At 45.3% G+C, this 14,607-nt stretch overlaps 1 protein-coding gene and 1 non-coding gene across 5 annotated transcripts in view; both read right to left on the minus strand.

The window, feature by feature from the left end:
- LOC144155954 (unextended protein-like) overlaps nt 1-2,878 on the minus strand; it is a 67,549-nt gene extending 64,671 nt beyond the window's left edge. The window contains exons 1-2 of one of the 4 annotated variants that reach the window (XM_077687679.1): nt 2,736-2,858; nt 2,539-2,657 (exon numbers count right to left, since the gene is read on the minus strand). In XM_077687679.1, coding sequence (XP_077543805.1) covers nt 2,539-2,657; nt 2,736-2,738 — 122 coding nt within the window. In that variant the 5' untranslated portion in view covers nt 2,739-2,858. Of the gene's footprint in view, nt 1-2,538 lie in introns of all 4 variants that reach the window. The other 3 variants (XM_077687678.1, XM_077687682.1, XM_077687681.1) reach the window with 3 other exon arrangements.
- An 8,677-nt stretch (nt 2,879-11,555) lies between these two features.
- On the minus strand, nt 11,556-11,637 carry Trnas-gcu (transfer RNA serine (anticodon GCU)). Its single transcript has one exon. It is a non-coding gene; the product is annotated as a tRNA-Ser (tRNA).
- Nucleotides 11,638-14,607: the final 2,970 nt, after the last annotated feature.

Here is a 14,607-nt window from a genome sequence, read left to right on the forward strand (position 1 = left end):
GGATGAACGCACCAGTGGACGGACGGACGGAAGGACGGATGGATGGACCTAATTGTCACCGACCGCTCCCCAACCCATTTGCGCAATCATTTTTTTTTGTTTTGTTTGCGCTAGAATATAATGAAACCATCTTCCAAATAACGTGGTACAAGCGAGAAACCTTCTTCGGCTAAAAATAGTTTAACGTGTTAGGGCCTCCCACATTTTCAAATTATTCTATTGTTATTATTGTTTCTTTCATCTTCTTTGTTCCCGGACAGTTCAGTATAGCGCTAGTGTACTACGTTAATTTGTATTAATATTAATAGGCGCATTAATTAATATTATGGTATTCTCTTGTCGTACGTATACTTTGTTGCATTTTGACGCTATTTACATAACCTTGTTTTAACGGATACCAGTAGTACTGCGTGGCATCTTCTGATATTGCGTTCGGCTCGTTAGGACTTGAAGGTAATCATATTCTGGCTTTATATTGTTTTCATTTTTTTTCTTTCTCTGCACGGCTGTTTTCTAGTGACTGTTTTCTTTTTCATGATTATAAAGCTTGCACTTCCGCTCACTACATTTATCAAGACGGGCACTTTTGCTACCCCACATGCAATGCCTGCACTACGGAAATCCTTGAAGTATAAAGATAAATAAACCAAATAAGTCAATAAGGGCCCACGAATGAAGCAACGAGATAAAGAGATTATGCTGACGAGAGAAGTATGCAAATGTAGACACAGGAAAGAACAACATTATGATATCACGTTGATGTAACACGAGAAGACGACTTTGTTGCCTATACTGCATGTCCTTTAGAAGTTCACTGCATAAGATTCAAGATTTGTTCGAAATGTAGCGGCCGCATTCTGTCACACCTGCTCAAGGCAACTTTTAAAGAGCAGCTTTACACAGCACGAAACATGCACAGACAAAACTTACAAAGGAATGTGACACAGTGTCTTGTACCAGCGCAACATGGGTTTCTGTGTCTGTTCTATTTCGCGTTCTGTAGCGTTGATCGTGAGCTTCCCTTATAGATCTACAAGTTACCCTTCACAACTATTTCTCCTGCATGCGGTTCGCTGTGGGGAAAAAAAGCCCAACGAGCAGAAATATCCTCCTCGTTGTGCTTTTCAGCCCATACGCACATTTCGTTTGAGCTCAATCGCTGTGAGGTGATCCCGCACCCAACTGTAAAGTGCAAACAAATCCGGGTGGGACATTCAAGCGTTAGTTGAAATTAGTGGCAGTGCCCCACCACTCTCATGCCACCAGTCGCTACGAAGCTTGATTTATCATTTATATATTGTACGGCAGGCCTAATTTGCGTTCTCAGGTAGGCTAGGCTTGCATTTTTTTAACGTTACAAATTTATCCATGCGAGTTGCATCATGCTGTTTCGCCACTGAGTGTACTAATGAATAAACGCATTTAACTGTACCCGTGATAGCAATAGGTTCAGCGTTTCTTTCTTTTTTTTTTCTTTTTAGCTCAGATGGTTTTGACTGCTCCGGCAAGACCATTGAAGCTCGTGTTCTGGTCTCTGATGTTTGCAGCCGACGTGCTAAAGGCAATATTCACTTCAAAAACCACAATAATCGCACATCGACCTAATAAAGAACGACACCTACGGCTGTTCGAACAAGTTTGATCTTCTTTAATGTAGCGTTACGCGCGGGCGCAAAGCCCAACTTCGGACATTCTGTCTGAGCGGACCAACGTATACTACGCTTTATTGCATTCGGCTTTTGCGACGGTCTGTGCTGGCTATGCCACGAAGCTTTTTGTACCTCATATTTTGCGCACGCAAAGATAAAGCTTTTGGATGCGAACTTATTTCAATTTAGTTTCTCATACAGAGAACTAACAATTTGACTTCCTGGCAACAGTGTTCTAATATATTTTATGGTAACGCTTTGAACGTTTTCCGAACATGTTCAGGTCGAATTAGACTTTTAAATGAACCTGATACAGTACAATAAAAAGCACTGCGACGCCAGACACACGCTCTCCTAGAGCGTACACATGTCGCAAGAAATCCCAGCCTGACACTCAGACGCGCAACAGTTATCTTATGCTCCAGGTTTCGAAAGGCGCTATACTTCGGCTGTTATGCAACCTTGCGGTGCTGGCGTCACAAACTATGTTTTCGTTCGCGATGCTACGTTAGATTCCTTTCAACTCTACAAGTGGTTGCGTCATTATCAATCTCATTAAAACAATTACGCAAACGCCCTTGTACGTGACGTCTTGGCCAGCATTTCAACAACCACAAACAGTCCTCCAAAGCGGTCCGGCATATTTTTTTGCGGCATGTCTCGTGGGCCGAGCGAAGATTAGGCGCCTGATATTACAAGCTGAAATTTTCCGTCGTGATAGAACTGAAAGTGCGCAGCGCTGGCCACAGCAGGGGACAAGTCTTGTAGAACACCGCCATTAATACACAGGTGAGTTAGACAAAGGTGCCGAAAGCTTCGTGTATTAACTGCGGCATTCCAAAGACCTAAATTGTGAGCACACTTTGGCAAAGAGGAACGCATGCAATACCTGCCGTATTTCAAGTTGTAACGTGGGCGCCGCAGTCTGCGCACCGGTGAACGGGGCGAATTCCCCGTCAACGGCGTCAACGGCGAGTCTTCGTCATCGGCGGCGTCAGGAGCTTTCAGCTTTTTTCGGGGAAGGAAACCGGGGGCCCGATCCGAAACGTCGTTAACGTTTCCGTCGGCACCGCCGCGCACGCTTACCATATCCGAGTAGGAGTCGCAACTTATCTTCCGCCCTGCGCGGCTGCTCGTTCTGCAACATGAGGAATCTGCTCACGAGTCAATCTGCAGCCGCGAACGTCGCCGACCGCGAGGCCCCGATGAGTCCCGCCTTATCGACGACGCCTTTCCAGGAGCGGATAAAAGCTAGCTGTTCAGTAAAAACAATCGGCCTGGTCGCGGGCTGCTGCAGACACGATATTGCGCACTCGAACAAGATAACGCCCTATCTCAGCCCGACTGAACACAAAAACGGTCTTGTATCGTCGGGCCCCGCGTCGGGGTGAGCGTCCCGGCGACGGTTACAGCACACACCTTAATAAATGCTAAGGTAAAATTACATCCCGGAGAAGGCCGTCACATTCTCACGCAGGTAAAGTGACTTCGCGGAATTTTTATTTCCTCTCTTAGACAGCCACTGCGACCACAACTTGGAATGTGCGGGACAGATGAAAATTTTTAAGGTTTAGTAGAGGAGAATAGTAAAACGTCTACAGCGGGATCATTATCCGTCATGCGTTTACCTCGTATAAGCGACACGCCCCCTACGACAGTGTCCTAACCGCACTAAGGCAGGAGCTTTGGAAGCACTGAGTAACCAGAATTCAGTTGGCGCGAATATCCGTAGCTGGTTCAAACGTTTATCTCAAAAGTCACACTTTTATGAGAAGGCAAACAGTAAGGTATTAGTGAAAAAAAGACATGAAACTCCCGCTCTTACCATGAAGTGGTGAGGTGTCAAATAGAGCGTTGCCGGTTTGCCTCCTACTTTATTTACAATGTGCGGCTATGTATGCAGCCACGGTTTTATTTTCTTTTTTGTGTGTGTGCATGGAAGGATGCATACGTACTATTGGTCGTTCAATCTACCTTAAATTAGCACAGCTCGGCGTTCGCTTCTTGGTTTTGCCTTTAAGCATTATAGGATCCTACGTTATTGATTACTATTAGGTATAATTGGTTATAATTATCAGATGTTATCATTGATGCCTGTGTGTGCGAGCGTTCCTCACGCCCTTGGCTAGGTTTCAGGGTTATATGAGAACAGACTCTATTACAAGCATTAAAATTACTCGTAACACTTTATAATTTTCGTTAATTTGGATTTCTTTGCTTTATTCTTTTGTTGTGCGGCATATTAAATGACACTTGGTGGAACGAAAAGAAAATGAGGTTGGAAAGTAAGGGAAGGAGGGGAATATGAAAATCAAATATAGTAACGAAAGCAAGGGGAGTCACGTAGTGGGAGGGCAGATCTTCAGGAAGGCATAAGTCCGGTTTCATGCAGAATCTTCCGTAAAGGCTCGTAGCACGTGTTTTCCAGCACCCAGCGGTCATAGTCATCTGGCTAATCCAACCGGAGACTAAAAACTTCGAACAAGGACCACACATATGTAAAATCTCGAGTAAAATATACCTTAATAACTTCTACAGCAAAAACTACTGGTGTTTTAATGCATCGCCACCCACTTGTACAAGTAGGGCGTTCAATTTTGTGCAAGCAGCTGACGAAGTGCTGATACACGCGCCGTTGATGTTCATGCCAGCTCGATAACATTCCCTGCGAGCTGATATGAAGTGGGCTTGCTTCCTCAGCAATGGCCTCATAGCGATTTAAGTTCAGCACACAGTCGACCTTTATTAATACCAAGAACCTTTAAAATTGATTGCTGAGAAGAGGCAGCAACTCACGCAGGAGATAAGACGAGCGCGAAAAAAAGGCCGAGTTCAGCGACACGTGCTTGAGTTCTACGTTAGATTGCTCTGTGTGAATTCCAGATGAAACAACTCCCCGCAACAGCTACACTGGGAAGTCCTGGAAATCGCAGCAGTTTTTAATGTTTCGCTTTCAGCTTTCTAAAATTCTAAACTCTCGCCCGCCTGTTCTTCCTACCCAGCCATCCCTCATTCTTATTGGGAATGCATCCCACCATCTCTTGCCCCATCCCTCGCCTCCATCATCTTTTGGGAGCTCTGGCTGTCTCTCCCGCCGTCAGTGAACATCCAGGCTGCCCAGGAAGCTCTCTGTAAACACGTGCACCAGATCCGCACGGACATTCTTCAGCACTACGTGAACCCGGTGAATTGAAGACTGAAATTAGGACCTGGACCTGGGTCCCGCGAACAATAAGGTTTCTTCTAGCTCTCTCTCTCTCGCACTTGATTTAACTCAATCCATGGCTTGCCGGGAACTACTGTATGTATAATATTCAGTCCTCTTGTACCAATTGCTGTAGGATTTTCTTTCATTAAAGTGAAATGTGAATTTTTCGGCGTTTTTGGAAGCAATTCTTTGATGCACGCAGTATTCAATAGGTGAATAGAGTATGTACTCCGTCGTTTTGCAATAGCAACAGTATCGTCGCATTATTTAGGCTCAGCTAATCAATATTTCCCGTTAAATTAAACCTTTTTTCTAAGTTTAGGCAGTGTATATATGTTTTCTATGTATACTTTCAAGCCACCGAATCAAGCTGCATTTTAGGTGAATTAGGATTTGCGACTTTTGGTTTACTGTTATGACGCTCCCATAGCTAAAAACCAATTGCCTTGGAATAGCCCAACAGGCATCAAGAAAGCGATGACTACATAGATATAGAGTTATACGGTAAACCCGTCTCCCCGCGGTGTCCGTTACGTGAAGGGAGCACGTGCGCATGTGTACAACCGGTTTTGCCCCTTGTTCGCACCTGTCGGCTATCGCGTACCGTACTGGGACCGGTTCTTCGATCTGCTGTAACTGCGTGGTAAGAGCGCCGGCCGCAAGAAAATAACAAAAAAAAGAAAAGCGGAAATGTTACCCCCCTACTTTTGCTTGGCCGTGACGTCGCTCGCATACGCGTTGCATAACTGGAGTGAATGCCGTGTATGTATACTCGCTTTCCTATAAAGTGTTCTCCCACTTGTGTACACCTAGTGCGAATGGAAATCATTCTCACTCAGGGAGAAACTCGCTGTGATCCACAAAGTCGAATCAGCCGCCAGGAAGTCTGTGGTCCCGTTAACGGAGCTATGAAGACAATATACAACTTCGTTTAATTTGAAAGAACTCGCCTTTTGTGACTCATTCAATCTCACTCCAGCCCCGAAAGACGTCTTATTAACTGAAGGAAGATACTGTAACCTTAGTCAAGTCAACTTGGTTGTATTAGTGAATACAACAACATGAACAAAAGAAGTTGCAGTACAAAGGAGGTCCCGAAGTTAGAAACTGTCGAGGGGACCTCCGAGCGTAAATACATTTATAATAACAATGCAACAAGCAGTGAGAACACTTGTGCGAAGTAGACAAAGAATGACTACAAATTTCTCAAAACAAGGCAAGAAAGTTCGTTTATAGCATCGTGTGGAGTATTGAATACAAGACAGAAAGAAACAACCTGGTAAAATGAGAAACAGGACGTGATATCAAAGTTTAGCAAACATAACGCATTGAAAGCTTACACCATTTAAACAGGTTGCAAAGCGAATGTAATGCGGAACCCGACATTTTTCAACGGGAATGTTGTTCCAGACGGCTGAACCTGTAAATTTTACTGTTAGTTTGCTTCAATTCGTACACACTTTAGGGACAAGGAAGCTGTGACGAGCTGAAAACCGAGTGATTTTTGAGTTGATAATATATCTCGGATCTTCAGCACATAAATTGGGGTAAATAATGCGGTATATCAATGTAGCTAACTCAGAAGGTCATAACTGATTAAGCGGAAATGCAGATAGATTAACGAAGAGAGATAGAGGCATAGAAGGAGACTGAAATGGAGTGAATGCATGTATGCGTATTGAAATGACAAAATTATGTGTGCCTAAAAATAAAAGGGGGCTTTAGCAAGGGCATGAATGCCGAACGGAGCTTTTTTCAATATTGAGAGGACATAATGATTAAAGTGCGAATGTTGACGGTATCCGATACAAAAATAAAATTATTTTTTAAGTGATGAGAATACTGGTGAAGGGCATGTGTTCTGCAGCGATGAAAATGCTACAAATACAGTTCTTGAGGGATTCGTGTGCAGATTATTGTTAACAAATCAACGATAAACGTTAGACAAATCCGAGTTTAGGCTTCTTTCAAGTTCCGCCCTTGTTTTACCGGGTGTAAATATAGTAGTGTCATCGGCGCAAACAAGCCAGTATATTTAAGCTCATAAATTAAAAGTAAGAACAAGAGAGAGCCTAACATTCAACATTGGGGAACACTCATGGTAACACCCTGACACCCTGTTACACATATGAATGACCTGTGACCGGTTTGTTGAATAATTGCGAATGAACTGCAAAGGGGACCCGAAATTTCAGATGATTCAAGTCTATGTAGAAGGATGTGGTTGTTAATTGCATCAAAAGCCTTGGTGAGGTCAATTAAAACTGATCCGGCGACTAACCTTTCATCTATGGCTAATTTAATTTGGTCAGTAAAACTCAGTAATGCGAGTTCAGTCGGGTAGCAGGGTAAAAAACCAAATTGTTGCAAAGACAGTAAGTCAAACTGCTGTAGCAAATCGGGCGTTAGTTATTAATATATAAATGGTCACCTTTCTTGAAAACAGAAGTTATGTTTTCTACTTTGAAGGCGTCTCGAAATGCTTCGGTATTAAACAATTTATTATTTATTTTGTCTAAAATATAAGATAGTTCTCTAGACTCGAGTTTTATTTTTGGTGGGTGAATCAATTCTCTCCCTGGCCCTTAATTTTAATACGATGAAATTACTTAAAAACTATTCCGTCTACAGATGTCGGCCGCAAGGGGAGCGCGGTTGCATGGAGAAAGGAGCGTCATCGTGACAACCGGCTGAAGTTGCAAAAGCATCACTGAAAGGATAACGATATCAACTGACTCAGTAAGGGAACGTTCACGCACCGTCATTTTGACAAGCATGGCGCCTACATGCTGTTCAAGATCGCTTTTTAACTGCCAATTCCTTCTGGTATCACCACCGTTCTTTTATGTTTGTTTTTCGAAATACTCTCGTTTGAGCAGCTTCAGCAGCATTGTCCGCACATTTGGGCATTTCTTGAAGCGTATTTTTTAAGAAGTGTTCGAAGGCTGAGATATTGAGTTTTCCGCTTTTTTTTTTTTAGTTATGGAACGTAAATGCCAGTAGAGAGATCTATGGGTTTCTAGGGGTACGAAACCAACTCATCACGCTGATTGTGGTTGTACATTCTGTAATGTATGCACTTATTTTGACCCAAAAATTATTAAAAACTTTCTATCGACAACTCTCTATCCACAAAGTCCCAGTTGGTATTATACACTCTGACGACAATTTTCGCTTAAATCGAATACTGGCTTTGCATTAGGGTTATTTTGGACGGGGACACGAGTGCCAAGGGAGAAAACAAACGTATAGTGGTCGGTGAATAAATGGTCAACGACATCAGAATAAATCAGCAAAGATATTTTACAAGGTATGATCGATCATATCAACCGTTCATATCAAATCTAGTGGGGCAATAAACGAGAGAACTTAAGCGGTAACCAAGAAAACAACGAACATATTCTGAGCAGCTGAGCTGCTAGTACCACTGATGTTTATGTTCATGTATACACAAATAGTAATAGTTTTGTTTTCCTTCGTTTTCGGTGTCACACCACCCACAAAACTCGGAGTACGAGGAAGGGGTAGAACGGTAGATGGGCGCAAGGATTCTACCGCAGTTTTTCAAAGGAAAAGCAGAAGGTTCTGATTCCAGCCAAACAAACTCAAATTTAAGATCTTCAAAAAAAGAAAATGGTTATTACGACGCTCGTATAGAATTAATGACGTGATTAGTACCGCTGACCCACCACCACGATTTGTGTCGCGGTGATAACAATTCAGATTTGTAGCCTGGCAAATATTATTCGTATCTGCGGCCAGGTCGTTATCGAACCAGTCTGTTTCACACGCTGCAGTTCGAACAGAAATGGCGATCGAGAAAGTCTCTTTGGAATCTGGCGTACGCGCCCTTGACCTCTTCCAAGATGGAAACTTGGCGCCGAAGGCGTTTTGCGGCATTCTCGGACTTACTTAGTCGGTTCTTTCCCGTCGCTCACGCTCCCCCTTATACTCCGCACGCCGTCGACTGTTACATTCGCGTCGCTCTCATCGGGCCCCGTTCGCGTTGCATTTTTCTCGTTGTTAGTAGGCTTCACTGTGCGACGCATTGTGTGAAAAAGCCCACTTAGACAGGCCGAGCTTATAACAATCTTCCTAAAGCACGCTTCACTTCTAAACACAAATGCACTGCTAAAAAACATTTTTCCAGGAGCAAAGTAAGCCCTTTTAGTAAATATATGAAGGCCCTGGGACCTTGTCGGTGTAAGCTTGGTCTTGGTAAGCTGGCTTTCGCGCATTGCGTTTTCCCTCGCGGACGCCATAAAATCCCGCATCCTAGTCATTGACAGCTTCCCTGTAAAAATGTATCCAGTGTGGCGAGCGAATCGCGGAGTGCCCTACTGTGCTGGCGCGAAGCACTGCTTTCGCAGCGTTAGCACATAACGTGGTAAGATAGAACGTGCTATGCATGTCCATTTGCAAGACGTCACCGGCCTTGGGCAAGACAAATATGGCAGTTTCAGCCACCGATTAACTGCTCAGCATCGCGAGGGAAATGTTCAGAGGAGCGCTTATTGGCCCAGCAGTGCTCTGCCGCCAGTGCATTCAAAGATAACCTCGTCCGTTCTGAGCAGTCCCTCAAAGGCAGGTGAATTTTTGCGTTACCAAACCCACGAATCGTCCTTGGCCACAGAGCTCGCATTCGAACCCTTGGCACAGGACGATTTTTTGTGGGGGCTTTCCCGCTTTCAATGAGGACAGTAACGAATTACGGCTAATGCATCCTATTTATTATAATAAGGCAACAATGTTTGCTGAAAAAAACAAAATATAAATTTGCATGCGGAAGCAACAGCAGCCATGTATACTGAAAACGAATTTCTATATTTGCTTTGGTCTAATGCGTTGACATGCAGGTCGTGTCCAGTTCGCCGGTATTCAGTGCAATAACGGCAGTTGGGGACTTTAGGTGCAATGATTCGGTTACGAAACGCGGTCGCAGGGTAAACACCTTTTCTTACATAGATCGTGATATCGATTCGAGCTCGCATAAAGGAAAAAGTGGAATAGACATTTTTTGAAAGGTAGAACAGGTACCCATTAATTACATCCCGACAAACATGGACCAGATAAAAAGGCCTTACAACTGACCCCACCGCTTTATATCTCCCCGTGTGATTGGTTGAGGCCCACTAATGACGGCCGCAAAATGGCGAGGATTTTTTTTATTATTATTTTTTTTTGCCACTGACGTTAGTTTTGTCGCCTCCGAGGATGTTCGTAAAGAAAGCTCTGCCCTCATCTATGTTTTGATGATTTTGTCAGACCTGCGGTAATATTTCAGAAACCGTCCCTTTCATTACAAGAACTGTCAAAAGGCCGTGCTCCTCTAAGCCATGACTCCGCTACCTGCATGCCGGCTCATCAGTTCGCCGTATGATAGACGAAGCTGCGCCTGCAGTACTCAAGGTAGGCCGAATGCTCCGTCATCAGTCGCGTTATTTGACATCAACACACAACAACGTCGTACGCCGGATTTCGTTTCTCGGGGAGGACGCACCCCTACAAAGATAGAAAGGGTGAACATAAAATAAGATAAATGAATAAATAAGGAAATAATTGAAGGTTCGTTGGTGGAGCAGCCTTTTAAAGTGCGTGAGCATGCATTTCTTCCCTACGCTAAGAAACGGCGCCGGCGTATGGGCCGCTAGGTCACTGAGCAAATCGCTTCTTTCCGTGAACCGGTGCTGCCTGTCGGACTTTGAACAAGTGTGAGCTAGTGAGTGAGGAAAAACATGATCGAGCAACAGTAGACGCGATTCGTCCGATGTATCCTGGGCAATGTAGCCCACCCCACTTACAAAAACAGCTCTCGCCATTTGATCTCTGGACTATTTTTTTGTCCTGGGATTAAGCTCGCTCTGTTACAGGATGAAGGGTATCGGCGCTAAATTTTTTTTCGACATGCCCAATCTATTGCTCCCGTAATAATAGTAATAGTAAACGCTCTTAACATAAAAATTATTATAACACAGCACTAACTGGGCATCCTTCATTTACCGTCATCGTCGTCATGGATGAACCTGTAGGTTCTCCCTTGTGGTAAGGGCATCTGCAGGAAGCACACATTTTATTATATTCTACTTAAAAGGGGCGTGTGAAAGGTTTAACCGCATGAATATCCGCAAATTCGACCCAACTAAGAAATGGTACTCATTTTGCCCTGATTATGCCCATAGAATCCAGCCAATTTATTCGTTCTATCTTTTTACTTCTCTTTTCTTTGGTTGTGCTGGTCTCCCAGCCATCGGGTGGGCTTCTCGCTGTGTGCAAGCGCCGGAGCGAGCAAAGCCATTGCCGCCTATCGCAGCTCTGCTTCCCTCACATACGCACTATCTTGCGAAAAAAAAAAAAGAAGAAAAAACCAGGTGAAGCAGATACAATGACGAATGCGGGACGGGCGCTTACATCACAGATCCCTATACGGATCTGTGGTGTAAGCGCCCACATACGCACTATCTTGCGCAAAAAAAAAAAAGACAGGTGAAGCAAATACAATGACAAAGGCGGGACGGGCGCTTACACCACAGATCCCTGTACGGATCAGCAGTCCACCTCTTTGGCCTCACGGTCACATCCTACCTTTATTGGAAATAGAGAAAAAATGCGCGCCCTTTTTATTTCTTGTGTTCAAGGCTCCAAGAACTGCTAATGGTTAATCTCCAGTCAGAAATCTGTATATAAAAAAAAAAAAACTGCGACGAGGATGGGATTCGAACCCACGCGGGCAGAGCCCAATGGATTAGCAGTCCATCGCCTTAACCTCTCGGCCACCTCGTCGGGACGCGCGCTGCGTCTCCGGTGCCCGACGCCAAGCACAGGTGCGTGTGCCCCATCGTTTTCATTTCCAGCTGCAACGCGGAGATACAATCCTCCGGCCCACTCTTGGTGAACACGGTGCAACAGCTGACAAAGAGGTGGGTTATAACCGATAACCTGAATGGAAACTTGTTTCAATGCGTTATGGAACACAGCGGCGCGGGTCGCGTAAGATCCTAATTCTACTCGCTGGCACAAGCAGCATAATATGTTCAGCGCTTTTTCGTCCTATTTACACATTGTATTTTTGAGTAATAACGCGCTAGAGACTACCCTTGCCTTCTCATCATCTTCCGCGTCCGTCTGCTGACGGCTGCTGTGACGAGCGCACTGACACGAACGCCGAGCTAAATTTTAAGAATCCACTAATTTCTGGAAAAAAAAATGGCTGCGGCCTAGCTCGTGTATGCGCGGTTATGCGAAACGAAAGCAGTCGAAACACAATTTACCAACCGAACGATATGGCTAGTCGAACGTTCCGTACTGCGAGTACTCACTACCGTCACTTCGTCAGTTTCGGAAGCCGTCGTCAAAAACGAAGGCGAGGCCTTCATTGCCTCCTCTAAATCTCGTCGCTGTCGTCTTTCTGCATCCTACTCGCTGAACTTCCCGTTCTTCACTCTTTTCAGCATGCCACTTTGCGCGCCCGTAGTTACGTTCCTGCTTCAACTTAGCAAGCCGAGTGGCATCTGCAGGATGGTCCGACGCAGCTTGCTGCTTCCGCCACTGGGACCCCGCAGACAACTTCGGCACAGATTGACCAGCGTCCTCGCTCCCTCCTTCCATTACACAAGGTCTGAACTGAAGCACTGGCCCGGGTAGCGGGAAACTGCGAGGCGTCAGAGAGAGCGGCGCCGTATCCCTTTCACAAACGATCTGTGAATCACGTGGTTAGTCACGTGGACACAGGTGGGAAGCGGCTTTCGGTGCAGCGGTGGCGAGTCATCGGGTACCACTTGAAGGTCAAACTGCCCCGCATGGGGAAACTATAGCTGGACTATAGCCAGCAAGGCTTTCGCCTTAAAAATCGTGAACATTTTACTCTGTGAGAGTGAATGACAAGCGAAGCTGTTTATGTGCACGACACACAGAAAATAGGGTTAAGGAACATTGAATTTTGTTTTCTCTTGAGCGTTGATCGGAAGTCATCTCTGAGAAGGCACTTAGGTAACAGTCGTTTTCTTTGAGCATTCGCGATGAAGTTGGCTTCCCCGCATGGCGTTCTTGCACACGCCAAACGACAATGCCTGGAACGCTAGCCTATGCACGTCCCGCATTGTGACCACTTCACCCTGTTCGTTAAGTAGCATCAATTAAATATTTCCTCGACGTGTTCGGGTAGTATGCCGCTCTCGAGCCCAAGTTCCGAGCTCCTCTCGTGAGAAAGACGAACATCCCGCTGTGCTCCGTAACTGCGCGGTCCCCTTGGAAATCATATGGCATTTTAAACATGAGGGACACACAACGGGACGTCCGTTTTTCCACATCTCGCGCTTTAAAATGGCTCGTGCATGCTTCGATGGCACGCGCAGCCTCGGAGATTTTGTTTGAAGATGAGAAAAATGCTTGGAACCCTTGCTATATAAGCTTTCCCTAAAAAATACGCAAACAAGAAAAACAGATAAATAGCCAAGAAAAGAATCACATCCCTTTTGCGAATGAAAAAAATTGTCTTACCAATTATTTTGTTGACTACTCCGCCCCCCCCCCTTCCCCCCTGGGGAAATCGCAAATTGCAAAATGTCAGTTGCGTTGAAAGCAGACATCCATCGAAGCCGGTAATGGTTGACGCGTTGCTTGCGAAATAAAAACAATTATCTTGAGTCGTTAGTTGATATTGGGTAGAGTTAGCAACCTCGGCCACACCCTCCACCCTTCGCCCCATGCCCGACGCCTGTCGAAGCAATAGTTTAACGTTGTTAGCGGTCTGAGGCAGTCACGGTGACAGGAACTTCAACCTCAGTCCTATTACAACAACCACAATGAAGCTAACAGTTACACATACTTGACTCACTTCATCCAGCATAACTTTTTTCTACAAATGATCAGCAAAACTGCGGTAGGAATCTAAACCAGTTTTCATGCAAAAAATGTGGAAAACTATTCGATTACAAATTTCGTCATCCTTGACATAGGCCAGCAGCTTCACTTTTACCAGTAAGGCCGAAGGGGTGGAGTATTTTGCGTGGCCTTGGAAGCGTATCAATATCACCGTGATTCCTCCGGTCAACAACAATGGCGGCAGCTTGGTCACGCTTGTAACGCGAGCGTTTGAGCTCTACGGTGGGCTGCTCGGCTGGCCAGGGTCAGCGCGCCCCATAGAGCTTTATCGCGCTCTGCCAGCACGTTTAAGAGGCAGTATGCATTACCGGCCGAAGTCGAGCCCGCCGAGCAGAAACACGCACGCAGCTCGTCCGCTGACCCCTGCCGCTTGTGGCCAAGACCACGCACGTCTCTTGCCGCGACGAAGCGCTGGTGACCATGGGGAAAGTTAAAGGCCGCTTCATTTAACGGCCCGTCTTCCCTGACGCCCCAAGAGACGGAAGCCGACGATTTCTAGTTGCGCTGAAGAGCTAAGCCAAACAGCGTAGAGGATGGCTGAGGGCGCTCCAGAGTCACGTAACGCTACAGGAATCGAATCAACAGCGAATGCTGCGCCCGCCCGTTCTTTTTTGGCCGTATTTGCTCCCACCTCATTCGCGACAAACGCAGAAAATGGACGAACGACAAAAGGAGGAGCCTTTCACTTTGGGAAGGTGGATGACCAGCGAAGCTGTATAGAGCATCACGCAGGGTTAGACTATGGTACATGTGTTTATTTTCATCATTTGGTGATGGTAGGAAGGATAACTCTGCTATTGCTATGATATATACTGGTTCATTCACAACCTTAGACACATTCCTGGCTATAGATAAGGGTGCATGCATTTA

The sequence above is a fragment of the Haemaphysalis longicornis genome, unplaced genomic scaffold (genome assembly GCF_048455015.1).
Source record: "Haemaphysalis longicornis isolate Haplotype H1 unplaced genomic scaffold, Haemaphysalis longicornis Haplotype H1 scaffold_1, whole genome shotgun sequence".
Taxonomy (NCBI): domain Eukaryota; kingdom Metazoa; phylum Arthropoda; class Arachnida; order Ixodida; family Ixodidae; genus Haemaphysalis; species Haemaphysalis longicornis.